The following is a 26,612-nucleotide window of genomic DNA, read 5'->3' on the forward strand; positions in this document are numbered from 1 at the left end:
CTTTGTCGGGAAATTTGTAACCTTTCTACCTTTTGAAGCTCTGTATGAATTTCTGCTTCTGTGCCTATTAAGGGATTTCAAAGTGGTAAGCAAGAGTAAAGAATTTTTGGAAGGAACCCGGAGAATAGTTTACTTCTAGGAAAGCTTGAGAAATGGAGTTCTGACCCTTTAGAGTTAGAGTTTAAAAGCAGTGAGACAGAGCTGTGTGACAAATTTCATCTTAATGTCAGAAGAAAAGGCCAAGGCTATATTTAGCATATGTTTAAGCTGGGTGTTGGAGGAACTAAATATCTTCAGGTCATCAGTGTGTGACAGACTGCTAATACTGTTACCAGAGTTATAGTTGTTCTGCCTTCAAGTACTTAGTCATGCTGTAGTCCAGAAAATTGGTTGAGGAAAATAACAGCTAGTCACTTGACTTTGTTTTTTAAGTTTTAAAACTCCTTATAAAATCTTCCTCATGTTGTAGGATTTGCTCCATTACTGGGGAGTATAATGTTTATTTCATGACTGGATAAACTATTGCATTGCTGCAACAATTAAGCCATGCTGTCAAAAACCTAGTAAATGTAGATTATCGAACACTTCCTTTTATCCCTTCTCTAGAATGAAAATTTTGTTTCCTTAAGGCAGTTTGAGCCCATTTGATTGCTAAAAGTAAAGACACACTTCAAAACTTGAGTTCCTCATCATGTTTGATGCATAAAGAACCAGGAACTTCAGGACAGGCATAGTGAAGCTGAGTTCTGTCAATTTGAAAACAAATGTATAAGCAAGTATTTCATTCTGTCACAACTCATATACTCATACTTTACTGGTTAATTTCTCTTATCAACCTACAAGAAGTAGCTTGCTTCTGCATTATATTTTCAATCTGCACATTTAAGTGCATGCATCTCAAAGCTGAGGATTAAAATCTGGTAGTAGTTTATTCGATGGCTGTTCTGAATGGTGCTTATGGAGATAGTGAACTTCAGTTAGTTAGGTGTTTCCCTGTTTTAACAGAAGGCCGAGTAATTACTGACAATTGTGTCTGTAAAAGTGAATAAAAGAGTAGAGAGGTGGTTCTGCACTAATGGAACTAACCTTGGTCTGCTAGCTGTAGCCACAGAGCTTTTTCGTCTTGGAGTAGGGTAGCTGTGTCTTTACTAACTATAATCAAAAGTCTACAGCCTGCTCAGTCTTTAGATCAATATACTAGATGGATGATGGATAAGATAAAACTGAGTTCTGGAGCTTCTGACAGGTAAACAGCATGGAAGAACATGTGCCAGTCTTTTAGTTTATTAGAATACATGTAGTCTGAGAGTACTTAAACCTTCAAAATCTTTCTCAAGAACTGCTCAACAGCACAAAGTTTTCTCCCCCTTCTGTGTCCTTTAGAAATTTAAGGTCTTAATTTTCTGCTCTTATGCTAAATATTGAATGTGTCTTCATAGAGCAGGATCAGGAATCTTGAATGGGGCATTCTGTGGGAGAGCCATGTGTTACCGAAGCATATCTATTTAGAATTATTCTTTCCCACAGAAGTTGCTGTTAGAAAATTTTCAGAGAAAATTGGTGGTATTAGATTCTTGATGAAACTTGTTTTGCATGTATTTTCATGTCTCTATCTGATGAATTTTAATTCAGGACAAGTTTTGCTTGAGCCTTAATTGAGATACGTTGAAATTTGCACAACGTGAAGTTGAAAGGATTCCTAAGCATGTTTATTTTTCTTTAGTTGTCTTAATTCTGTATTTCCCTTTATAGCATGTAATCAAGCAACAAGTGAGAGATAAATTATGTAGTTCAGAAATTTTCAACAAAACAGTGTAAATTACTTCCTTTACTAAATTAATTAGCTGTAGACATTTTGAGTAAATACATCTAGATTTGTTACAGTCATGGTTTAAGAGATACTGTTTTTCTGACAACAGACTGTCCTTTTGAATATTTCCACTTTGATTTACTAAATGAAATCAACATTATTTCAAACCAGTAATTAAAGAAAGCATTTTGCATGAAGCTAGCTTCTAGAAATGGTTAACCTTTCTGTCATGCAAAAGTTGTGAATTTCATTACTTCTTTGGTTTTATCTGCTTTAAGAGAGTTCTTTTTTTTAAAGACACGTCAAGATTTCAGTTTTGTAGTGTGGATTTCATTAGAAGGAAATTGGGATAATTATTAATCAATTCATGAGGAGAAATAGCAAATATCTGCACCATGTGTGTTTAGGTGGTGGACAAAGGTCAGTACTATAAATCCAAAATAAAAAACTTCGGTTGAGTTAGCAGAGATTAGTCATTAGCTGCTAGAGTAGTGCTGCTTGTTTCCTCTAAGGATCATGTGGTCTGCAGAATTTAGTTACGTATGCACAATTTTATGACTTTAATTTACAATCAAGGATAGCTTAGCGTGGAAGAAGTGCAATTGGTTTGTACCGCTAGCTGTCTGCCTTGCTCCTCTCTGGCCAAGAAAGGCTCAGCTGCTTGTGAAGCAGGTGCTAAACCGCTGCAGCCCAGCATAAGGTAAACCAGCACTCATTTCAGTTTCCTTAATACAGCATCCTGTAATTTGCTGTGGCTTAACAGCTGCTATGTGAGCAGCTGAGCTGTTCTTAAAGCAGAAGACAGCTGGGGAGGAAGAATCATGGCAGCCATCCTAATTTTAAGCAAAACAAGAATAAGAGTGTTTAAATGCTCCATGCCCAGTTTCTCTCTCTATGGAATCTAGAATAGAGAGTTTGTTAGCAACTTTTATAAAGTCTCCAGATGATGACATGGAATCCCTAATCCTGCTGCATAGCAAAGAGTACCTCTACAAATCAGCTCTGGCTAATAACTGACACAACAGCTATTCCAGTAATGCCCAATTTACTCTTCCATTTAGTTTAAACCAGTAATCCTCAGATGTAAAAGGTAACCTTGTAAAATGTTAGTGTAGAACGAGTGTCATCTCAGATTTGCAAAACTGTTCTCTATATAGTTAGTGATTTTTTTTCTCTGTGGCAGCTCTGGAGACTTAGATGGGATCAGAGACAAGGTAGATGTCTGTATCATCACTGGTAGTTGCACAAGTCAGTTGACTGCTTTCTTAGTGAGTGCCGCAGAAACAAATAGTCTAGCTATTGTAACCCCTGCAGCATTAAGAATAAAAAATAAATCTTAATTTAAATAAAGCTTATTTTCTACTCTATTAACATGTTTCTGGCCATACTATCACTTCATTCAACATCTCCAAGGAGAACTCCCTATTTCCCATTTTCCTGAATACTGACCGAGTAATTTACAGTACCTGAAAAAAATTCTAAAACAGCTTTATAGGATGCTTTGTTATAGGAAAGACACCTGCAAAAACTTGGGCAGAACTAGTTGCACTTGTATCATTGTGAAAGATATGTGAAAGCTGCACCACTTGTTAGCAATCATGAATTTACAGGTGCTTCATATTTTGATTGTTTGCAGAGCGTTAGACCTACACCACAGAACGAAGCTATAACAGTACATTTCAAGCCAGTTACGTTAAAAGCCTCTGAAAGTAAATATACCAAAGTTGCAAGTATTAGCTTTGATGGTAAGTAGTACTCCTCTCTTCTTAGAACTTTTCAAGTGCTTCTGAAAACTTCATTAATTATTTTCACTCTTTTAACAAAATGCTATTTGTAATTTTGAGAAGGAAATGGAATTTTCCTACCTGGGAAAGGCTTATGGTTCTTTTAAACTTCAATTATTTCTGAAAGGATTGTCTCTGTTCATAATTGGCAGGTAACTTAGACTGATGAGAAGGTATTCTTAATATTTCTAATAAACATAACAGTATTCTTATGTTAAGACACTGATGATTTAAATGTATTTTTAGTCTAAACAGGCAATTGTTTTTGAGAAATCCTAATAAACCAGGTACAAGTTATTCCTGGAGATATTCCAGTTAGGCAGAAGAGAAAAAATTTCACAATGAGAACAATCAGCCATTGAAATAATCTCCCTAGGAAGGGGTGGATTCCCCAGTATTGGACACTTAAGATCCATCTGGCCAGGGTGCTCAGCCATCTTGTTTAGACTGTGCTTCTGCCGGGAAAGGATAGACCAGATGATCCTTGAGGCCCCCTCCAACCTGGTATTCCATAGTGTGAATGTAAATACTATACTGATATTCTGTAGAAAGGCACTTCAATTTTTATAGAGATTTTAATCAACTGTCAGAATGGTGGTAACTACTCCTATGTTACTGCTTTAAACTACTAATTGGTGCTGTAAGTCTTTCTTCCTGGATTGCTAAAAATGGAACCTTATAGATGCAATACTTGTGACAGACATAATTTTAGAAGTTATATGGATAAAGAGGAAAAGATTGATTTTTTTTTTTAATTATCATTTAGTGATTAGTACTTTAGATATTTAATAGCTTACACTTTGTAAGATGAGTGAAGTATGTTTTAGCCTATAAATAAATCCTGAAATAGCTGAACTCTGTCAACCTGAGGTCATAATATGTTCAGGTTTTGAAACTGGTAGGATTTGTTATATGAGGACCTCCTGGCTAACATATGGTATGTCTTGGAAGGAAGTTCCTGGGGAAGATACCTAGTCAAGCTGCTTATTGTGTTTAAGGAATTGACTTGACCAGTTCTTATCAGTGAAGCAACCAGCCCTAAATATTTGCAATTTCAGCTGTCCAAATACATACAGGGCTTCAGGGGCTTGGTGATTTCTCTTAACTAGTATTTGAATCCCTTGACTTTTCTGGCACTGTTGCTACCAAGCTGACATTACTTGACCTGTGATCTTGGAGCAGACCTGTGAGCATCATTTTTGGTTCTTGTGTGGTTTGGGTTCTTACATGGATTCTGCTTCTATTTCTGTAAAGTTTTGCTTGTCTTTCATTTCTTTGTTACTAAGATGTTGTGTTTCTGGCCCAAAGTTCCTCTCAATTGGTAGCTCTAAATGGGGAGCCCAGCAATCTCAAGCTTCTATTCTGTTAGTGGAGGGATAGATGTATTCCATACTCCCTACTGGGGAGTTCAGATCATCTGGGATCCATATTATCATCTGGAAATGTTCAAGTTAGTTATATGACAGGAACAACCAGGCTTCCCTATCGTAGATAAGCTTACTAAATCAGGTAGGTCATCTAACTGGTCTTAAATGAGAAGAATTCAGAACTCAAATCCCTTACTTCATAGGCTTTACACCATGCCAGTTGCTTATTGAAATTTCCTTAAAATCCATTTTTTTCCTTCCATGATACTACATTTCTGAGCTAGCTGTGTGCTTTTATTCTTCCACTCAATTCTAGTCTAACCTAATAGATCATTTTTTTGTCTGCTTTAACAAACTTCTTACGTTCTTGTGTGTACAGCATCAAAAGCAAAAAAAGCATCACAGTCTTCTGGGAAAATAACTGTTAAAGCGAAAGAGAAGAGCTACTCCAAACTTGAAATACCGTATCAAGCAGAAGTGTTGGATGGGTAAGCTTACAGTAACTGAACATAGTTCAAAAGTTAAATCCTGTAAATTAACAGGGAATTTAGACTTTTTGAGGGGGAGTGGGATATAAAGAGGTGATACCCAAACTTTCTGAATCTGGAGCTCATTTAGAACTACAATTACTTGTTTGAATTTTTCTGTTTTTAAATAAGTAGATGAGGTAGTCTTAGCAATTCATAAACTGTTTTCAAGGCTTGAGTTCAGATTGTTTGAAGGGAGTTGTTTTTCAGAGCAGCTGAAGACTGCAGATGAGACATTTTAAAAATGCAGTATTGGAAATTTTTCTGGTTTTGCATTTGCTGTTCTCTTGCAATATGAGTAAGGGTAGAGAAAATATTTTTGGTTTTAAGCAAAATTTTGAAAGAACTGTCAGTGTTTTCTTGGTTTTTGTTATTTATTTACACAGTATGGCTATGTCGACTTTAAAAACATTTTTTTAATGAGATGCTGCTTTATCAACAAAACTGAGAGAGTATTTTAAAGGCAAACAAGCTAAACCTTACCTATCAGAACTCTTGTGCTGCAGACACCTGATTTCATTAATAAGAAATATGCATGACTTGCAAACTATCTTAATACATCCTCCTATTATGCTATTTTACATATTTTCTTACCTCATTTGAATTACTTAATTATCAAAGTCCCTGTAATGCTAATAACATAGCTTCAACATGCATTGGGATATGTACCTTTTTTGCTGTTTGAATTGATGAATTCTTGTCTTTGTGCAAGGAAAACACTTTATGTTGGAGGAAAATCTTTATTTCCTTATACTGTTTTCTTCTAATAGATATTTAGGATTTGATCATGGTGCCACACTCTTTCACATCCGTGACAGTGCTGCTGATTCTGTGGAAAGACTGATCTATCTAACTAACACATTCAGTTTTGCAGTCCTTATACATGATGTTGTGTTACCAGAAGAAGCAAAACCAATGTTTAAAGTAAGTCTCATTTCAGTGAATACTTTTACATAATAGTAAATGCTTAAATGTGATGCACTTTGTTCAATTATAACATTGATCTTCCTTGTTCACTGATCTAGGTCCAGAACTTCAGTAAACCAGTCTTAATTCCACCTAATGAATCCAGATATATTTTTACACTTCATTTTATACCTTCCACATCATCCGTTCACATAGATAACAATATTCTACTTATCACCAATGCTTCTAAATTTCACCTACCTGTCCGAGCATACACAGGATTTCTAGATGTAAGTATTTTTCTTTTTTTCTAGCTACTTCAATCTAATTGGAGGCAGCCTTCCTAGGACTCTTTTTAATTCTTTTTTTCTATTTCAGTTACTGATGAAAAATTCTTTTTTGTTCCCTTCAGTTTTGCATAGAAAATGTGTAGAATTTTGAGCTTGTCGTGGTACTGTTGTATTAGACTTATTCATTATCCTGACTAGGCTTCGCGAACGAAGATTTTGGGCTAGACTTATTAATGCGTTGTTTAATGAGCTTAGAGTTTGAGCACACTTTATGTTTAACTCATGCTAAAATACTTTTATCAATCTTTCTAGTACTTTGTACTGCCTCCAAAAACTGAGGGACGATTTATAGATTTTGGCATATTGAGTGCAACAGAAGCTACCAGCATTTTATTTGCAGTCATCAACAGCAATCCAATAGAGGTAAGGGTGGATTTATTTTTATTTTATCTTTTAAAAAGTTAACATCAGTGTTGTTACTGAAAAGAATACCTTTGTTCTTTTTAAGCTGGCTATAAAAAGTTGGCATATTATAGGGGATGGTTTGGCCGTAGAACTTCTAACAACCGAAAAGGGAAACAGAACAACGATAATTGCAAACCACCATGAACTACAAAATGCTACTGCATCCGATCAGTCTTCAGTAAGTAATCCTTTGAATCCATTGCTTAAAGCTAGATTTAGGTGGGGAGAAAAAAAGAGAGAACCTCTGCTACTTCTTGCAGTTTGACTTTAGGCAGGGCAGAGGTAAGAATTCTTAATTTTTATCTGAATGTGAGTATGGTAAACCATGTAGATTTTCTAAATTTATTTTAAGAAGCAATATTTTATTCAAATTGGTTAGATTTTGAAAGGGTAAACTGCAGAAACAGCAATCTCCATGCCCTCAGATAATGCTCATCATTCATCAGAGAAGAGTGGAAATTTATCACCACAAGGAATAGATAGTGTTAGTCCCTTTTGTGTGTGAATTTTTTGTGTACCAGTGACAGTGCTTTTAAACGGATTTTGAGTCAATTTAAAGGAATCAGAGGATATTGGGTATGTTTTTTTAGTGAAACTTCTTTCCATTTAAAGGAATACAATGGATGACCCTTTTCCTACCATTTGCAGGTGGTCCTAGCATCAGGCTATTATGCTGTGTTCAGAGTAAATCTAATAGCAAAAGAACTTGAAGGAATTCATGATGGAGCTGTACAAATCACAACAGATTATGAGGTATATTTATTGTATATTCATGGGTGTTGCCCAAAAGAAATGTTGAGTCTTTAAGTGTGAAGTTTTAAGAGTTGAATTAGTGGACAGGTTATATGGTCTGGGAGAAGTTGAGGTTGGAAGGGAACTCTGGAGGTCAGGTTATCTTTGCAAGTTAACCCTGCGTCATACAACAGTATGCTTTCATTATGATTTTCATCTGACTTTCAGAAATAACCATTTAAATCTGACCTACTGCTTTGCAGTATGGATTTTTCAATGACATGACATCCTCAAAGCATCAGTGCATGGATCTGTGGGTGTAACACGTGCTGACAATGTTCTTTTCAGTACATTATCAGTTACTGAAATTAAGCAATAATTTCAGACTTTTTTTGGTCAAAACCCAGTGTGTGAAAGTTGTTTTGTAGAACAATAGAATCATTAAGGTGGAAAAAGGCCTCCAAGATGACCAAGTCCGTCCTTTGACCAAATACTACCATGCCCACTAAATCATATTGCAGTTTCCTGGCAACTGATGAAACAGTTCTTATGCTAAGATTAGTACAGGAGAGAACAACCAGTTAATTCTCAACTTCATATGCCGTATTTTTTCAGGAGAGAGATTCTACTGGATAATGGAATGTGAATTTAATACCTTTTTGTGATATATGTAGAAAAAAAATCAAATGTGACTCTCTGCTTTTGAAGTCAGGAAATTATATTACTTATTGTGTGGTTCTGATGATGCTACAGAACATGGGAAATTCCTAATTTTTGCCAGTTATCTGAGGTTTTAAGATTTTTTTAATGTGTCTGTACATGTATGTGACCCTTCAATTATAGAGTCTGAAGCATTTAATTTTCTTTCTTGTTCTTAAAAGTTATTCTACTTGTATTGGTACTTTAATAATAAGCAGAAAGAATATCATTGCCATCCTTTCCACATTATTTTTTCTATGTATGTCAAGGTCTTACCATGACTTCCTAATGTTTTTTTTAAAAAGTTGGATGTGTATCCTCTTCCCTCATACTCACTTACTTTAAAGATGTTACCCTCTTGTTTTCCAACAAAGTGATACCTATATAATACCCTACTAGAGAGCTTATATTTTAAGTATGCTTTCTGTTCTGTATAGAATGGTGCTAAGGATGTATGGGTGACGGTATGGAGTGACTGTTTGGAATGTGATGATGTGTTGAAATCTTAATTCATGTCTCCATGTTTTAAATGTTTATATAATCTCAGACTACATTAATTGCAGAATTTCAAGGGTTTTTTTATTCTATACAATTTAAAAGCGGAAGAGATGTTTAAAGTCTGGAATGTAAGTATTCATTTCTAAACTTTTCATGTTGTTTTGTTTTTTTTTTTTGTCCAGATTTTAACTATACCAGTGAAGGCAGTGATTGCTGTAGGCTCATTGACCTGCTCCCCAAAACATATTTTTCTTCCACCTTCTTTTCCGGTAAGAGAGCTGGATCATATTATTAAATGTTTTCCTGCTGTGTTTTTTCTTTATCTGTCCTTTTCAAGGGAGACCATTGTCCTGAATTGTTGTATGTCAAATTGCTGGAGAGATTGTGCTACTGAACTGTTAGGATTTAGTTTGTCATTATTTTGGGGTTTGGTTTTGGGGTTTTTTTTCCCCCACGTGTTTCACACATGAGTTACCCCTACATCTCCTCTACAGCCCGCTTGAACAGCATCTTGGAATACTGATATGGTCCCAAACCTGATTCTTTGCAGCTTCATTCTGCTGTAGCTGTGGTGACTTGGTTATTACCAATTCATGCATGTTGGCACCATGAATAAGAGAGATGAAATTGCGCAAATGCTTTCTCCAAATCCCTAAAGTCAACCAAGTCAGATAATGAACTGATACTTCAGTATAAGGAGCCCTTGATCTCTGTGGGAGCGCTATTGTACTGTTTCCACACTGAAAGTAGATCTGAAGGGTGCATGGTCGAGTACATGAACAGGAAAGCAAGAAAGCTGTGTGGGTCTACAGGTCTCTGCAGAAATACATAATGGCTGTTTTTATCCATGCTCCTGCAGTAGTGTTTATTCAGTGAGTGCTGAAAGCGGTTTCTTTGCTCAGGGCAGACTCAAGCAGCAAGATATGAACCATGTAATACTTTCTTCTCACTTGGCATTCAGAATAACCATAGAAGCATGGGCAGTCAAGGCATATGGAATTTGCAATTAGTATTCTGATGAAGTCTGAACTTGACGTGACTTCCTTATAAGTGGAGAATGTAATACGATGGAAAAATCATCAGGATAGAGTTTTAAAACTCAAGGGGCTGGGAATGAGCAAAAGGAGATAGAGATGGCAATTTTCTAAAAGGATGAAACTAACTCCATGCATGTTGTGTGTAAATTTTTGGGGGGTTTTGTTTCCTTGTGTGGCCTGCATAGAGTCAATCTCTTGTAGAGCAATGTGTGTTCTTCTTCTGATAGCTCCTTAGTATCTCCTGCTTTTCTTGCAATTTGTATACTCTTACTTAGTAATTTTTCACTGGCAGTTTATCAAATGTTTTACTGCATGTCAAATAAATGATAACTTTTTTGAGAAGTGATGGAATAGGCCTCATCAGAGGAAGATAGGTCAGTCAGCAGGACTTCAGTGACATTTGCGTCATTATTCATTCCATCTCCCTTCTGACCTCCTATGTCACAAATTGTTCTGAAGTCTTTTGCTACTCTTGAGATGAAGCATTCATGCCTACGGTTGCAAAAATCACTGGTTATTTTTTATCTTTAGGATACATATTTTCTATTTGACTATATTGCCTCACCATTATATGAGTATTTATTACTCTGAGTGCCATATTTTTAACTTGATCTATGAACTGCTGCATAAGCTTTTGATAAACTGAATTAACTTAAAGGTCCATTTCCCCTTCACCATGGATAAGGCAGTTTCTATATTCTGTGTCCTAATTTATTAGGAGTTATTGTAATGATGAATTCCTGTCAAATTCATTGTCCCTCTTGAATTCCACATTGAAGTATTTTGTTCCATTTTGGGCCATAAAGAAGTCTTGATCAGCTTGATTTTTTTCCTTGTTTATTTACTTTTGCTTTGTTTTGTTTTGGTAGGTGCTACTTCTTATAGTACCTGTGTTTCTCAGCCTCTGAGGCATAGCTTCCTTGCTGTCATCATTTTTTCTCTTCCCTAGATTGGTGTGATTTTTATTGCCTTCGTACTTTTTCTAGTGATGTTTTCAGATGATAATTCATTCAGGTGACATTTGGCCTCCTGCTTTTTCTTTGGAAGTATAGATTCAGATATAATAACCTTTGACAAGATTCTAGACTGTTTCCTGTGTTCAAGCCCCAAGCTTTTCAGAGTAGTCAACTTCACTTACTATTTCCATTAGTTGATCACTTAGCTCTTTTGATATTTGAGAACATTGACACCAGGCTTACTTGTATTTTTTCTTGGATTCATTTCAAACTAAACTTGTGCTCACTGAATTCATGCTACTCTTGCATCTAGTTATTCTGTAATGCCTCCATTACTTATGAAAATAAGCCTAAAATAGCATCAGTTTGTCTTGTTTCAGTGTTTGGTAGAGAAATTTGACATCTACACCATCCAGAAATAACTTGGTGCTACTATTTTGGTAACACTTGCTTTTCAGTTCATACCTAGGATGTAGTTCTCCTGCAGCTGTCTGGTTGCCAGTACTGTCTGTCTCTGTTTATAATTTTACTGTATTTGCACCTAAGTCTGATTTCTGATGTTCCATTGAAGTTTGTCAGCAATACACAGACAGTGTATACAGACCTTGTAAAGATCAGTTTCTTGATTTAAACAAATCTTAGCTGTGTTGACTTCTGCTTCATAGTCTCATCTTTAGTTCACAGTGCCACCTCTCAACTCTTCCCTGATCAAAGCTCATCTTTGAGGGCCTGTATGCTAAAAGGCCTTGTTCTGTTTTTCTTACTGCTGGTGGGTAAAGCTGTCTTCCCTCATCTGTTGTTTCATGTCTAAATGCTACATAAAGGTCTCAGTAAAATTTTATTTGTTCTACAGAGTTTAACAAACCTGTATCTTGCCCAGTTGATGGCAGTTTGTTACTCATAGGATTCCATAGATGAAGATGTACCTCCTATTCAGTTTAACAGGACTGTACTGTTTAGGGATTTGTAGTTTCTTTGTAGTTTCTTTCCCTCTGCAGTTTTTACTATTGTAAGTGTTACAGTATGTGACTATTTCCTGTTCCTGTTGAGCCTACAAAAGTTCCATCTCTCTCATGTCTCCACTTCAGTCCTTACTATAGGGAAATTTTTTAAAAGCTGAAAGTATTGGTTTAAGAGGAACATTAAAACCTCAAGTCATGTTCATTGGAAGATAGTCTTGGGTATTTATATTTGCTCGTATTATTTTATATAAATCTGAATTCTCACCACCAGTCCTGAATTGCACATTTCTTCCTTTTGTTTTGTTTTTTATTAGTTGTTTACTCTGTGCTTGTCAGGGCCAGGTGTTGAAGTAAAGTGTAAAATGTGACCACAGAACAGTTGGTTTACAATTGAGGGCAGGGGGAGAGCTTGAGCATTGCAATGATTCTGATCATGACAAATGATTGAACTACATGTTCTGTGCTTAAAAGGTAAAATAACATTTGGCTCAGTAAAGGAAGCAGGGTGTAAAGGTGTGGAGAAAAAAACTTGCACTGTTTTCTTCTTAAATGTTGTAATTTTGGTGGCTGATATCTTAATCACATTGGGAGCAGGAAGAAGGATTGTATCTGTGTTTTAAATGCCCTCTGTCACCTGTAGTGTTTGTAATCCATAGCTTCCCTTTAATATTTCTTTAAGGTTATTTCTAATTACTAGCAAGTTTTCTCTTGCCTTTCCTTTTCTGGTACTTTTTTTAACATGATGTGATTAAGGAGAACTGTTTTCCTAGCTCCTCAAGATTCTTAAGGTAATCTTAATTTTCAGAAAGGGATGAACTGCGTTTGGAAGCAGGTGGAGGAAAGAATACAATTTCACAGAAAGTTTTTACTTTGAAGTGTTGCAAGTGACATTTTTTTAAGATAACATAGTTAAAAATCTCGATTTAACATTTCAACACTGCTGTGGTCCTTGCCAGCCTGCATAAATAAATACATATGCTAGGGAAAATGCATATCCTGCACACTTTTCCCCTCTTTTGTTTTCTTTAGGGGAAAGTAGTTCACCAGAGCCTGAATATTATGAACTCCTTTTCTCAGAAAGTGAAAATACAACACATACGGTCCCTGTCAGAAGATATAAGGTTTTCTTATAGAAGGCTAAGAAGTAATAAGGACGATTTAGAACCAGGGAAAAAATCAAAGGTTTGTTTATGCCTTATTTCTAAATGTTTGTAAGTCCTCTCTTCTGTATAACATATGTTAAGTTTCTGTAGTCATCAGAAATCTTATTTCTTTTTTCTTTGGTCATTAGATTTACTGTGCTGTTGATTTATCTTATCTGTTTTGCAGATTGCAAATATTTATTTTGATCCTAGTGCACAATGTGGAGATCGTTGTTATGTAGGATTGCCTTTTCTAACTAAATGTAAGTAATGTTCAACTTCATAATTAAAATAATTTAAAATAAGTTTTGTCCTTAAGCAATGATGTTATTTGAGGAGTTAAAAAACCACATTATTTCTTAAAGCGGAATCTAAAGTTCAGCACAGCATAGCAATGCAAGAAGATGCATGGGATTCTGACTGGGATTTGCATGAGAACTTATTCAAAGAATGGACAGAAATAAAAGAGAACTCAAGCCATAGGTAAGTATTTTATCCCTGTTATTTTCTCAGGCCTTAAATCACTGGAAAACTCTGTGTGCTCTTCTAAAATACAAGGTTTCTTAATACCTTATATTTCTGAAAAACCTTAATACAAGGCTTCTCTTTCTTTCTGCCTTTTGAGAGGGAGCCAAGAAAGGAATTGCTCGGCCTTGTCTGCAAAACTTCTAAAGAGAGCATTTTAAAAGTTAAAAAACAGTAATAATTTCTTCAAGTCAAACACAACACGGAAAGTTACTGTTCACTGGAGTTTGCTGCAGTTTTTGAAAAGATGGCAACAGCAAAGCAATCTCTACTCTGCAAAAACTTCCCAAACCAGATTTTGTTGTTTGTGCAGTATCCCTGCTTAAACTTCTTTAAAATAGTAACCTCAATATTCCTGTCTGTACTGAGGTTATTGCATTTCAGTGAATTAGCAAATTGTCTTGGACTTTATCTTGAGATTTGCTGAATGGAAGATGATCAGCAGTTGCTACTTAATATTTAGAAAAAGTCAAACTCCATAGACTGCTACATACCTTTTAAACGTGTGCCTTCTCATACATAAAGTTGATTTAATCTCCAAGAGACACAAGTTAATCTTAACAGCAAGTGCGTGTCTTTTGTGATATGATAGCATCCAGACTGCCATTTCAAAAAAGGTATGTGAAGAAGCAAAATGTCTGTATACAACAAAATAGAGCAACAAAAGCATACCCTCTCTTATCCCTTCTTTGTTATGTTATGTGGAGGGCTTGCAGGAGAATGGGACCCAAGTCTGTTGTGGAGGGTGATTATAGCATTATAACAAATCATATATTAAGATGTATTAATGTATCTTAGTAGCAAAGAACTTCATTCAGCAGTAGAAATAGTGACTCACAGTGTGACTAGTTCAAATTTGTTTTAGATTTATTAGGAATATAGGCACAGAGACTGTGTATCCGTTGCATCTAAAGTACGCATACAGATTTACTGTACATCACACATGTGCAGGCAGAATACATTTTCTGGATAGTGGATGTCTGGATGCTGCATTGGAGTTTTTCCTTTCTACTCTTTATACCTTTGTAAATCATCAGATAAGCTTTGGGTTATTTTTCCTACTGATCTGAATCTGTTACATTCTCAAAATTTGTTTTTGCAGTAGGTGTAGCTCTTCTTGCTTCTCAGACTAATGTCGTTTTCAGGGTGCTTTTAAGCCCTCTGGTTTTTACAGGCTTTTCTGTTTTAGTCCTTTAAAGTAAGTTTTACCACTGTTTCTCCAGACTGAATGCTGTATTTGAAGTAGACACAGATCTTCAGAAGGATGTCCAGTTGAAAATTACAGCAGAAATGGCCTGGCCTTCCATCCTTATTTCACCTCGCCATCTAAACTTCCCTCTCACCAACACAAACAGCTCATCAGTAAGTTATTTTGGTGATAGTATCATTTTAATAGGTATTTCTAATTACATTAGTTCTAAAATAAACTTTAAAAATTGTGTTTCTGAATAGGAAGAAGAAATTTTTCTAGAAAATCCAGCAGATGTTCCTGTGTATATTCAGTTTCTTCCTGTAGCTCTGTATTCTAACCCATCCACTTTTGTTGATAAGCTCTTAGAACGGTAAGTATTGTTGTGGAGTCCTTGGAGTACTCTCACTCTACCTCAAAATGCATTTTACAAAAAATGCATGCATGATTTGCCAGTTTTGTTGGTAGTTACAGTGTTGGCCACTTCTAGAATTTGAATCATTAGGCCAGTTGAGATCTGAATCTGTTGCCTTTGAGCACACATCTGTATTTTTTGTTGAGCTAAATTGTGTTTACGTTTCTTTCTTAACTTGATGTACAAGGGGGGAAATGGAAAAATAAAACCAAATTATTCTTTCAGCTACATATTGAATTTTACCATGGATTCTTGATTTGTGCTAAAATCTCTAAATGCAAGTATGTCGCCATCTTCCCTGATCCAGGAGAAATAAAAAATTATAATTTTTTTTCAGGTTTAATTTGAGTAAACCAACTAATTTCAATCAGAGGACTCTAGAGTTTCAGGTCTTCAGAAATTGTGTAAGTACTTCAGTACATTCTTCATAATTTTAAATTTAGTTATTTTAACGTTTCATAAGAGTTCAGCCATACATGTCTTCAAGTTTCGTTATTACTGTGCAAAATGTGATGCCTCTCTTGGATATTTTCAGGAAATTGAGAAAAGTAGTATTTCTTCAAATATAACAAAGTGTCACTTTTTCCATGTGCTTACATTATAATACAACTGTAGAAGTTATAGGAAAACTGCATTTACTTGTTCTCTTACTGACGGAGGATTATTTTTTTCAGTATAGTGGTTACTAGTCCTAAAATTAGCAAAGTATTGAGTTTTCTGTTGGTTTGTTGGTTCTTTTAAGTGATTTAAGTTTTGTGGACCCTCATGTGCCTTTTCACATAGACCGTGCCACATCCTAAGCACTTCTTTTCTCCTCTGGCTTTTCCCCTCCATTTGCAGTTTGTACAGTGTCTAAAGTCAAACGGCAAACTTAGCAAAATATGCTTTTTTGGGTAGTTCTGTTTTATTTGCTTTTTCCCCTTAAAACATTTTTAGAGTATATAAACAATGGAAAATTCTGAGGAGAGAAAATATTCCATAATGACTTAAAGCTAATTTAGTATTTAAAATACATACATAAGAACTTTTGAACTCTTTCTTCTGCTAGAACTTTATGAATCTACATGGGTGTAGTTCAGGTCAGTTCTGTTCTGTCATGTTGTTCTATTTCTCCATAAACAAAACCAATTTACTAATAAATGAGGAAAATTCATGTGCCATTAGAGTTTCTGGTTAAGAAAACAGAAATGTCACTGGGTAGTACACTTATTTATGACAAGACCGATTTTTTAGTTGAAATAATACTATTCCATACCATATAGCAAATATATGTGAAGTGTTGCTGTGTTTTCTCTACTCTAAGGTCCAACCACTGCAGACCACCATGGGACTTACAAAGGGCTCGACTCGTCATTCTGTTTTAAGCTTAATATTAAAACCTGGTGAGAGAAAGTCTGTCAAAGTAAAGTTTACTCCAGTTCTTAATAAAACTGTTTCATCATTGATTGTTATCAGGTAAGACAGATATTTCCAAAATGAGTATGAGTTTTTCCAATGTTCTTTATTTATATATAAGGTCATATTTATGATCAGCTGTCAAGAAAGTATTGCTTTTAGAAGAATAATTGTAGAATCCTGTGTGTCTGCAGAAAGGTTTAATTTAGATGTAATTGTGATGTTATACAGTTGTTAAACCGTATTCAGTACATATTCAGTAATATAAATATATAATCCACTGTTATCAGAGAATCGCAGAAGGGTTTGGGTTGGAAGGAACCTTTCAAGGTCATTAGTCCAACGCCCCTGCAGTGAGCAGGGACATCTTCAGCTTGCTCAAAGCCCCGTCAGACCTGAGTCCTCTGGACTCACTCCAGAAGGTTGATATCCTTCCTGTCCTGGCACCCCAGAGCTGGATGCAGTACTCCAGGTTGGAGTCTCACAAGAGCAGAGTAGAGGGGCAGAATCACCTCCCTTGACCTGCTGGTCATAGTGCTTTTGATGCAGCCCGGGACGCGGTTGGCTTTGGGGGCTTCAAGCACATATTGTCAGATCATGTCTAGTTTTTCATCCACCAATACCTGGAGATTTGATTTCTTAAGTACATACTACACTGTTTTGAAAGTAGAGACAATGGTTACAGATGCCATTTGCAAGATCAAGCTACAATGCAAGTTCAGTCTTTACTAAAGAGCTCTGAATAACTACTCCACTTTTGTATCAAGTGTGATGCATTAATAAGAGATTCAAATTTTAACAAGTATTTCATTGTATTTGTATATGCTGTGATTTCTTAGGCCTTTTGTCTTGCAAACACTATGGTTGAGATCCCCAGTATTTACTTCCATGTTGTGGGGAATTATCTGTGGAACTGTTTATATTTTTGTTCTCCAGATTTGGAATATAACTTCATAGTCTTTAGAGAAGCTTTTATAAATGTTTCCCCCTTTTTTTGTACACAGAAATAATTTGACTGTGATAGATGTCATAATGGTACAAGGACAAGGAACAACTGAGAGCTTGAAGATTGCAGGAAAACCTCCTGGTCCAGGAAGTTCTTTACGCTTTAAAATCACAGAAGCATTATTAAAAGACTGTTCAGAAAGTGAGTACTTCTTGAGCTAGTATGCAGAACAGAAAAGAAATTATATTTTACATGTAAAACTTTAAATGTGTGGAAATATTTTTCCCCTGTTCTAATGCCCTGGAAATTTCCTTCCTTTAAATATCTTAAAATTGCTACTTTATTTAGGCAGAATATTAAATATGTCTTTCATTTTAACTTGAAAACTAGGAAAGATAAAACAGAAGCCCTTTGTCCATTAAAATGCAAGACAGAGGAGATGAAGATCCTGATATATTTATTAGCATAATCTGTAATTCCTAAATTTAAGACAAATTGGATCACAGGCATAACTTCTGTGTATGTTTTTCTTCTCACACCTTCAGAATCTTTAAGCACATACCCAACAGGGAAAAAGTTTGGGTATGCTCCTTGATGAAAATTAAATTGCAGCCAGATTCTACTGTAGATCAGAGGTTTTTCTGCCCTGTAGCCCCAGGCTTGCTTCTGTGAGGAGAGCCAGGAGTACCTGTATTAACTGAAGGAACTGATAAAAGAGGTTTAGTTGTATCTGGTGTCAAAATCTGCTCTGCTACTTTGCAGTTTTCCAGACATATTTCTAAGGTGCCATGTTAATTATTATCTGAGATTATTCTGCTTTTTTTGATGGAGGAATAAGAAAACTTGAAGTCAAGTTTACTCATTACCTCTTAGATGTTGTGGTTTAGGTATTTTTTTGCTAATAAGATATGTGTAGCTAACCATGGATTTTTATTTTTAAGACACCAAAACTAAAAAACCCAACAGTTTTAATTCTTCGTTTGATGGGACCGTTCACAGAATACCACAAAGGTATTAGGCAGTACATCAAAGAACTTTGAAGCTTAGATGATTTTTTTATGAGGTAGCAGTGCTATCAGAGGTTCAGGGTATTTCTTCCCTGATGAGTTAGAGGGCTCTGGAATTGTACAAATGCCCTACCTTGACAATGATAAGAATCTGGCTGCAGAGATATGTTCCTGGAGGTTACTTAGTTTATTTCCATGAGCCTCACTAGTCTCTCTTATGCTGTGTACTGACAGCGCTCTATTTTGCTGTAGAATATGAATGTAGTGAAAGATGTCTGTTTAGCATAACACTAACCACTTTTCTGCTGTTTTTTTCTAGAAATGAAATACAAAGAACCAAATTTCACACTGAGAAGAACATTTAAAGTGGAAAATACAGGACAGCTGCAGATTAATGTGAAAACAATGGAAATCAGTGGCTATACATGTGAAGGATATGGATTTAAAGTAGTTAACTGTCAGGAATTTGCACTAAGTGCCAATGCCTCTAAAGACATTGTCATATTGTAAGTATTTTTTCTTACATCTAAATCAAGTCTTACATTTGGATTTTTAATTTTGTTTCAGAGGAAAACTCTCTTGGTTAAATTCTAAGGGCTTTTTACTGAAGCTTTGAGTGTTTGGGGGTTTTATATAACTTTATACAATCATGACATTTTTTCTCTCTTCTTGGAAACACTGTTTGATTTTTCATTATATTGTGTTTTTGTGACTGGATATAGTATTACTTCTCTTACTATTCAGTAAGTATATCTTACTGTGACAGAATAATGTTACTGTATGGGATTTTATACATTTCCTTCATTTTAGTTGTGAATGCACATGGGATCTAGGTTTGCATATGGTTTTGGTGCATTACAGTATGTAGAAAAGAGCCTTAGTCTAAGGATTGTTATTGTAATGAACAGTATTTTAGTCTTGAATATTTTGTCTGTTGCCTTAATGATAGTGATTGTGTAATTCTGTCAGTTTTTATTGTAAAAGATCTCTGCACCAAACACCGATTGTTTAACAGTGCTTTGATTTAAAGTTAACTACTCAGAATATTCTATCTAACAAGTTCAGAAGATGCTTCTGTTCTGCAAGTGGATGTACAAAATATTGCAGGCAGTGAAACTTCACTAGTATTTCTGCACAGTCTTAGTTTGTGATGAGACCATGATGTAGTAGGAATGTTTTTGAAAAGGCACACGTTAATGACTTAAAGGTGAAATGTTTAAAAACTTTGTAGCTCACACAATAGTTGGTTGCATTGCTTACTTAGAGCTGCTGTTAAATTTTTACTGTATTCATAGCTTTTTTTAACAGATTTGGTCAAAATTTATTTTTAGTTATTATAACTTAATATGGTATCTCAGGAGTAATCTAGTATCAGATGTGTTAAGCCATAGGTATTAATGAATGTAGTCAAACACTTCTTGAGGTATTTGATAGATACTCTTAAGTGTGTTTAGGCTGTGTGGTAATTGATGGAGTTGGGTTGTAAGGTTTGATTTTTTTTGTTAGTTTCTTTTGGTGGGGTTTTTTTGTGGGGGATTTTTTGTGGGTTTTGTGGTTTTGTTTTTTTTTTTTAATTTATGAGTCGTAAAAATTGCTTCAAACTTTCGTGCTATTCACATGAAAAGTTCTAACATGCTTTACTTTGCTTTCAGGTTTACACCAGATTTCACTGCTTCCAGAGTCATACGTGAATTAAAATTCATCACTGCAGGAGGCTCTGAATTCGTATTTATCTTGAATGCATCGCTTCCATATCACATGTTGGCAACATGTGCAGAGGCTCTCCCCAGGCCCAATTGGGAACTGGCACTGTACATAATCATCTCAGGAATAATGAGGTAGTGTGTGTGTTTGTTCTTAGACGCACAAACTACTGCTGCTTGAGTACAGGTTACAGAGAAGCACATATGTATTCCATACATGCTGTAATTGGTGTAAAGTAAAATAGGGTGAGGTCAAAAAGGAGAACAAATTAATAAACACTTCTCTAGATGGAGCGTGAACAGTTTTTAAGACTTGAGGAATACTAACTTTGTGCTCAAAGCAAGGACAAAAAATATACTTCTTGCTTGAGCCTGTTTCCTTAAATGAGATACATACTCCTGTTAGCCCTGGTAATTTGTAGGGTCTTGAATCAGATTAGGTATTAAAGCACTGCTAGCCATGAATTCCTATAGAAATGTAAGCATCCTTCTGGAGTATTGTGCTTCAGAGAGATATGAGGCAGTGACTGTAATGAGCTTAGCAGATGCCTTGGATGAATTTAACTTTGCTGCCACTGCTGTGTGACAGACAACTGGTGATACTAATAATGGGATTTCTGAGAACCTGAAGGACATTGTTTGCAACGCTGCAGACTCACAGGTTACATATCAGCATATTAATGCACTTTTTTTCCTCAGCAAACAGACACGTTCATTATGCCTGGTTGAATTATGAGATGAAAATTCCACCATTTACATAGTCTAACATCTACCTATTTTATTTATTTGAAATCTGAGGTTATAAACTGTCCCTGCTCACCTCTTGGATGTGAGACACTTACCCCCACTGCTTTTGTCCAGGGAAAACCCTACCATAGAAACTTACCAGTATGAGTTTTGATTTACCAATAACAACAATGCTGTTTTTTTGTTCATTACTGTTAAGCTTATATTTAAGTGTGAAAGGAGTTGATGCTGTAGATGCCTGTAATGAAAATGTGCTCTTTCTGTGTGCTGCAAATCCAAAGCATTATCACACTCTCACGCACATGTAATTTCCTGCACTTTTTCTTTCTTCAAAGTAAGTTACTGGCTTTTCCATTTTGCTGTACTGTGTTACACAAATGTTCACTTAGGGTGTCTTTCCTTCTAGGGATTGACAAAAGAAATAGAGAAGATAGTTACAGCCCACTTCATTTTCTTTTTTTGCTCTTCAGCACTTTCCTAAGTAATGCAGTCACTAACACTGCATTACTTAAAGTGCTGAGTAAGTACTTACGTGGTTTACTTCTGTATATTTGTTAGATATGTATAGGCTGAGTTTCTTTTTTGTTCTTTGACAGTGAATAATGCTTGCCAACTCATAAGTGTAGTTTGCATGGATAATTTATATGTGCTGTACTTGTTAATTAGACTTTACAGAAGAATAGAGAATACTAATCCCTTACTTTGTCTTTTTTTATAAGTACAAACATCCTTCTTAGCAGCAAACTAGAGAAGAGTCCTAACATATTTCATAAATTCCAAGTTTCCTGTGCATAGGCAGCCACACTTACGTTTAGGGCGCCATCATGCACGGGTTTGGTAGTTGTCACTAAAATAACTCTTCCATACCATTGCAAAGCTATCCTTAATTTCTAGGAATGAACACTAGGAGTTTGTATAGTTCATGTTTTTTAATTTGATAAGGTGGTGTTTATTGTAGCCTTCCCTAAATCACTGTTGGTTCAGATTCTTACCATGCTTGTGGCTCCAGGTTTTGAAGTCCAACTTTTTTTCTTTTGGATTATTATTCTTGGCAACTGCATGTCAGACTTGCATCTAGTTTCCATTCTCAGTGCTGGTGATGTGCATATATCACACTATGCTATTGTGTGTTATGTTTCTATCAGACAAAATTGTGGTTTCGATGCAATTTTCAGCGTTTTCAGTACAAGGTACAATTTTTGTCCTGTGTGATTAAACTCATTAGCCTTAAGATCTCAAAACTAAGAAATAAATCCTTAGATGACTGCCTCTCTTCTCTGCAGTGTACTCTTTCTCTTGGTGATTGGAACAGCCTATCTAGAAGCTCAAGGAATTTGGGAGCCATTTAGAAGACGCTTGTCCTTTGAGGCCTCAAACCCTCCCTTTGATATGGGAAGGCCACTTGATCTCAGGAGAATAGTTGGAATTTCATCTGATGGAAAGTAAGTAAATGTTTGGGGTTCTTGTGGTATTTTTCCCATTTATTTCCTCTTTAATTATCAAGCCAGTAAAAAAGTAATACTGCTCTATAGAATAGGTGAATGAATAAAGATCCTCTCAGTTACTTATAAAAAGATGGCTTGGATTAAAAGGTGACTTTTGTGATTGTGAGGAATGTCCTTTCTTTGGAAAAAAAAAATGAAAGAAAAGAATCCCACCAAAACCAAACTGTACCAGGATTCCTGTTAATGCTCTCAAAAATGAAAGGTATAGACTGCAGAAAAATTGCAGGCCAGAAGTTCCTACCTTTGGTGTCTTAGGTTAACTAAAGAACTTCTCCTTAGGTTAACTAAAGAACTTCTCCTTTCAGTGTTCCCTCTGACATATATATATATTGACTGTCATTTTACTGTAGTTTGGTTCCTATGTAGAGCAAGCAAGTGAACAGGATATGGTGAAGGCTACTGACTTGTCAGACAAGTTGTAGACATTTTTGCTGATTGCATGCCAACAGCAGTGTAGTTCAAGGCTTCTTTTGGACATGGTGATTCTTTTTTCATGGTGAAGAATGGAAACACTGTGTGTTTTAAACACGTTATTCTTCCAGCTTGAATATGCTCGGATCGGATTCTAATCACAGTTCAACCAGAGGGATCTATGGAGCAGGCAGTTCGTCTTCACGATCCGGTGCAGGGAATCATAAACAATGCAATGCAACAGCACACCTTCACAGCAATAGAAATGCACCTGATGTTGAAAACATCAAATCCAAAACCAGTTCAAGCATACCTAACAGGACTTCAGCACAACCAGCTTCCATGCAGTCAGTGAACAGAACGGGCCCCTTTACCTTGGATTCGGGTTCCACAGCTCAGACTCATGCTGCAGGCAGAAGAGCAAAGGGGACAAGGCAGAACCAGCAGCCAATGCAGCAGCAGGCACCAGCTTTGGCAGAGCAGCCCCTCCAGCAACCCCCAGCATCTGGGCCCCAGCAGCAAGAGCAACAGACTGAAAGTACTTTGCCACAGCTCCCGCTTCTCAGCCCACCTCATGGCGAATGTGCCAGCAGCAGAAGGCACAGCTCAGAGGATTCAGATCTCACTGGGCTCATAGAAACTATGGAAAAAGACTTTGACCACCCAGAATCCCCTTCCCCTGATGTGTTTACAGAGCAGCCCCCATCTCCACTAGCAAAAAACAAAGGTAATAATACAATTGTGCTTTAACGGGATGATTCATTATGTAAGGCACAGGACAAGATTTAATCAGCTGTAAAGGTCATGTTTTCACAGTGTGAAAAACAATAGCTTCTGGGGTTCTCTGTCCTGCAGTATGTGCCTGTGCCTTGAACACTTCTGTTGCTTTATGGCAGTGAAGTTTGTGCTGTGCTAGCTTGTCATTCTTCCTGCAAAAATGCTGGAGTGTTTTGATAAAACAAAGTGTGAATATCTAAACATCTGATCCCCTGGAGAAGAAAGATGCTTTTGGTTGCTACTCCTTTGCCTTTGGGTTAGCATCCATGCCTCCCACCTCCATGATTTATACTTGAGGCTCAGGGTTGAGGAAAGGAAAAGGAAGTTGTCCTAGTGTATTGTGAAAAGTGAGGCAGGGAGGAGGGGAAGAGAGAAAGATGGGTAAGCCCCTATGGTACTGTTTGGGAATGGAATTCTTCATGTCCAGACTTGCAGTTGTAAAAAAATCCTTGATGTCAGGTGGTCAGCAAATTAACATATGGCACCTGTATCTATACGTTACATTCATTTTTGCATGAGGTTAGAGTTGAGTTGGAACTGTTTATCCATTGTTTCAGTTGCCTAGAGTTTAAAATTAATATTGTACATTAGATATGTTTAGACTTCTGAAATTATACATCAGTTATTTCCTTCTAATGAACACTTTGTTAGAGTAGAACTTCTAATAATGATTTTTGTATGAGTAATTTCAGTTGTCTCAGAGTTATGTGATTATTTAATCTTAATGTATTTATTTCTAAACATATTTTCACTTTTGCTACCAACACTGTTGTGCAGAAATGGTACTGATACTGTGTTGCTTATTAGAGATCAAGTTAAGAAAATGAGTCATAGGAAGGCATATAAACACCACAGCATCTGTGTGATCATGGACCACCAAAGAGGAAAACTTCACTCTGTTAAGTGGTAATGAGCAGAAAGTTCTTAATTAGTTCAGAGTGGCTGTTACAATGCATTTGGACTTTCAAAGTGGAGACTCTGAAATGATGAGAGGCTTTGGGATCCTGCTGAAATATGCTACTTATGCTGTTTTGGTTTTGGCAAGGGTATATGTAGTTGGGGGAATTAAGAGAATTGCAACCAGTTTGTCAGGTACTCATTCCATAAAGGCTAAATGGATTTCCAGAAGGTGGTGTGACAGTAGGTAGATTTCATGGACAGTGTCTATGTTGGCAAACAGTGCAGTGCTGGAGCTCTGGAAAGCAAAGTGTCTGGCAGTAAGGATGCAGTGTCCTCATGGGGCACGTGTGAGCAGATGTGCAGTGGACTGATCCAGTCTGCGTACTGAATGCCTTAAAGAGCTAGGAGTGCTTCTGGAGCACATCTTCCATTTCTAGTTCAGCCTAAGAAGGAACCAGCTCTAGCACTCGAGTGTGATTTTGTGATGCAGCTGCACATGCCTTATGGGGACCACTGAGTTCAGTTTCAAAAGCATATTCCCAATCCAGATAATGTAGTGTATCCATTTCCATTTGCCCTCTCTAAAAATGTAAAACTGTAGAGGAAGTTCTGTCTGGATCTATATACACACACTGATATTTGTCTTTAGGTAAGTAGTTAGAACTAGTCACAAACATTTGCAGAAGCACGAGCTTCTGGACTAAACTGTCTGTCATAAGATGCTGTGCAGGATTCCTGTTTTTATAGTCTATTTTTTCAGCTTCCTAATACTTGTGTGCTAGCTCACTGCTGCAGAGGCTGCATTAGATTTTTGTTAAAAAGCTGCTTTGCATTATATTTTAATGTCATTAAGATTTTCTAATGATGAACACTAAACTGCTTAGCAATCCTGAATTTAGACTGCATTTGAAGCAAATCTTGGAGCAAGGCTGCCTGAGGCACATCCAAAATACCCCCAATATACCAGAAGCAGACCTTTAGAAAATTTCTGTAGAAAGATGTGCTTGTATTTATGCATCTGTTTGCATTCATGCTGAAAAGCATATTTGTAATTCCAGTACTTTTGTTTTCTTGATACAGCCGTTGGTATTTATGTGTTAAAAAACCAAAGTTTAAGGGCACTGCTTCTTGATATGTATTTGGTTTGGTATTTGCCAAAATACTGGCAAATTTCTTGTTTGGTACAAACTTTACCATTTTGCCAGATGAAATATAACAGCTGTCATGGTGCTTCCAGTCTCAGTTCCAACTCGTGCCGGTACAAACCAAGAAGAGGCTGAATCCAGTTATTCAGCACAGGTTAACTGAGGCTTGAGTGAGCTGCTAAGTCTGTCCAGGAGGCTGTATGCAGGCACTGTGTGGCTCATAAATGAGAATGCTTGTTCTAAAGGGCAGAATATTAGAAAGATCCTATGAGTAAAGGCATATTACATCTAATAAAAGACATAAGAATGTTGTGAAAGCTTACATCCTCTAAGAGAACAGCAACAGGCAATGGTAAGCTGATGAAGACTCCACACACACACATGCACAGTTGCTCTGTATTGATGCTTTTTTTTTTGATGACTTTTTTATTCCTTGGGAGCCTAATCCTGCCTGTCTCGCGAGCCGGGACCTTTGGCTTGATTTTGAAGGCTCTTAAACCTCTGCATTTTGACCTTCTACTGTGCTGCACCTCAGTTAACCTGAAATGGCTGGAAAAGTAAGCATTATTTATTTGTATGCGTATTGCTTCAAGAAAATTGATCAGACATCCCTTGGAGTGTTTAACGCGTTGTTTTCCCTGCTTTGAGATATAGTAACATTTTAATGTGTCAAGCTAAACTTTTTTACAGTCAACTTAGTCAGACGTCTTAGAATAGTCCGCTCTGAAAGAGGAGAAAGCATACTTGGGTGTAAGATTTTCAGGTTTGAGGT

At 36.4% G+C, this 26,612-nt stretch overlaps 1 protein-coding gene across 1 annotated transcript in view; it reads left to right on the forward strand.

Annotated features, from left to right (window-relative positions):
• Window positions 1–26,612, forward strand: part of TMEM131 (transmembrane protein 131) — a 94,058-nt gene that overhangs the window by 55,077 nt on the left and 12,369 nt on the right. The window contains exons 12-31 of the mRNA XM_064646252.1: window positions 3,447–3,555; window positions 5,341–5,449; window positions 6,259–6,412; window positions 6,514–6,684; window positions 6,997–7,107; window positions 7,193–7,327; window positions 7,798–7,902; window positions 9,261–9,347; window positions 13,063–13,215; window positions 13,363–13,438; window positions 13,541–13,658; window positions 14,924–15,062; window positions 15,153–15,262; window positions 15,642–15,708; window positions 16,608–16,759; window positions 17,704–17,846; window positions 18,972–19,158; window positions 20,305–20,490; window positions 22,386–22,544; window positions 23,150–23,745. Of these exons, the coding sequence (XP_064502322.1) occupies window positions 3,447–3,555; window positions 5,341–5,449; window positions 6,259–6,412; window positions 6,514–6,684; window positions 6,997–7,107; window positions 7,193–7,327; window positions 7,798–7,902; window positions 9,261–9,347; window positions 13,063–13,215; window positions 13,363–13,438; window positions 13,541–13,658; window positions 14,924–15,062; window positions 15,153–15,262; window positions 15,642–15,708; window positions 16,608–16,759; window positions 17,704–17,846; window positions 18,972–19,158; window positions 20,305–20,490; window positions 22,386–22,544; window positions 23,150–23,745 (3,067 nt within the window). The remainder of the gene's footprint in view (window positions 1–3,446; window positions 3,556–5,340; window positions 5,450–6,258; window positions 6,413–6,513; window positions 6,685–6,996; window positions 7,108–7,192; window positions 7,328–7,797; window positions 7,903–9,260; window positions 9,348–13,062; window positions 13,216–13,362; window positions 13,439–13,540; window positions 13,659–14,923; window positions 15,063–15,152; window positions 15,263–15,641; window positions 15,709–16,607; window positions 16,760–17,703; window positions 17,847–18,971; window positions 19,159–20,304; window positions 20,491–22,385; window positions 22,545–23,149; window positions 23,746–26,612) is intronic.

The sequence above is a fragment of the Pseudopipra pipra genome, chromosome 2 (assembly GCF_036250125.1).
Source record: "Pseudopipra pipra isolate bDixPip1 chromosome 2, bDixPip1.hap1, whole genome shotgun sequence".
NCBI classification, from domain to species: Eukaryota; Metazoa; Chordata; class Aves; order Passeriformes; family Pipridae; genus Pseudopipra; species Pseudopipra pipra.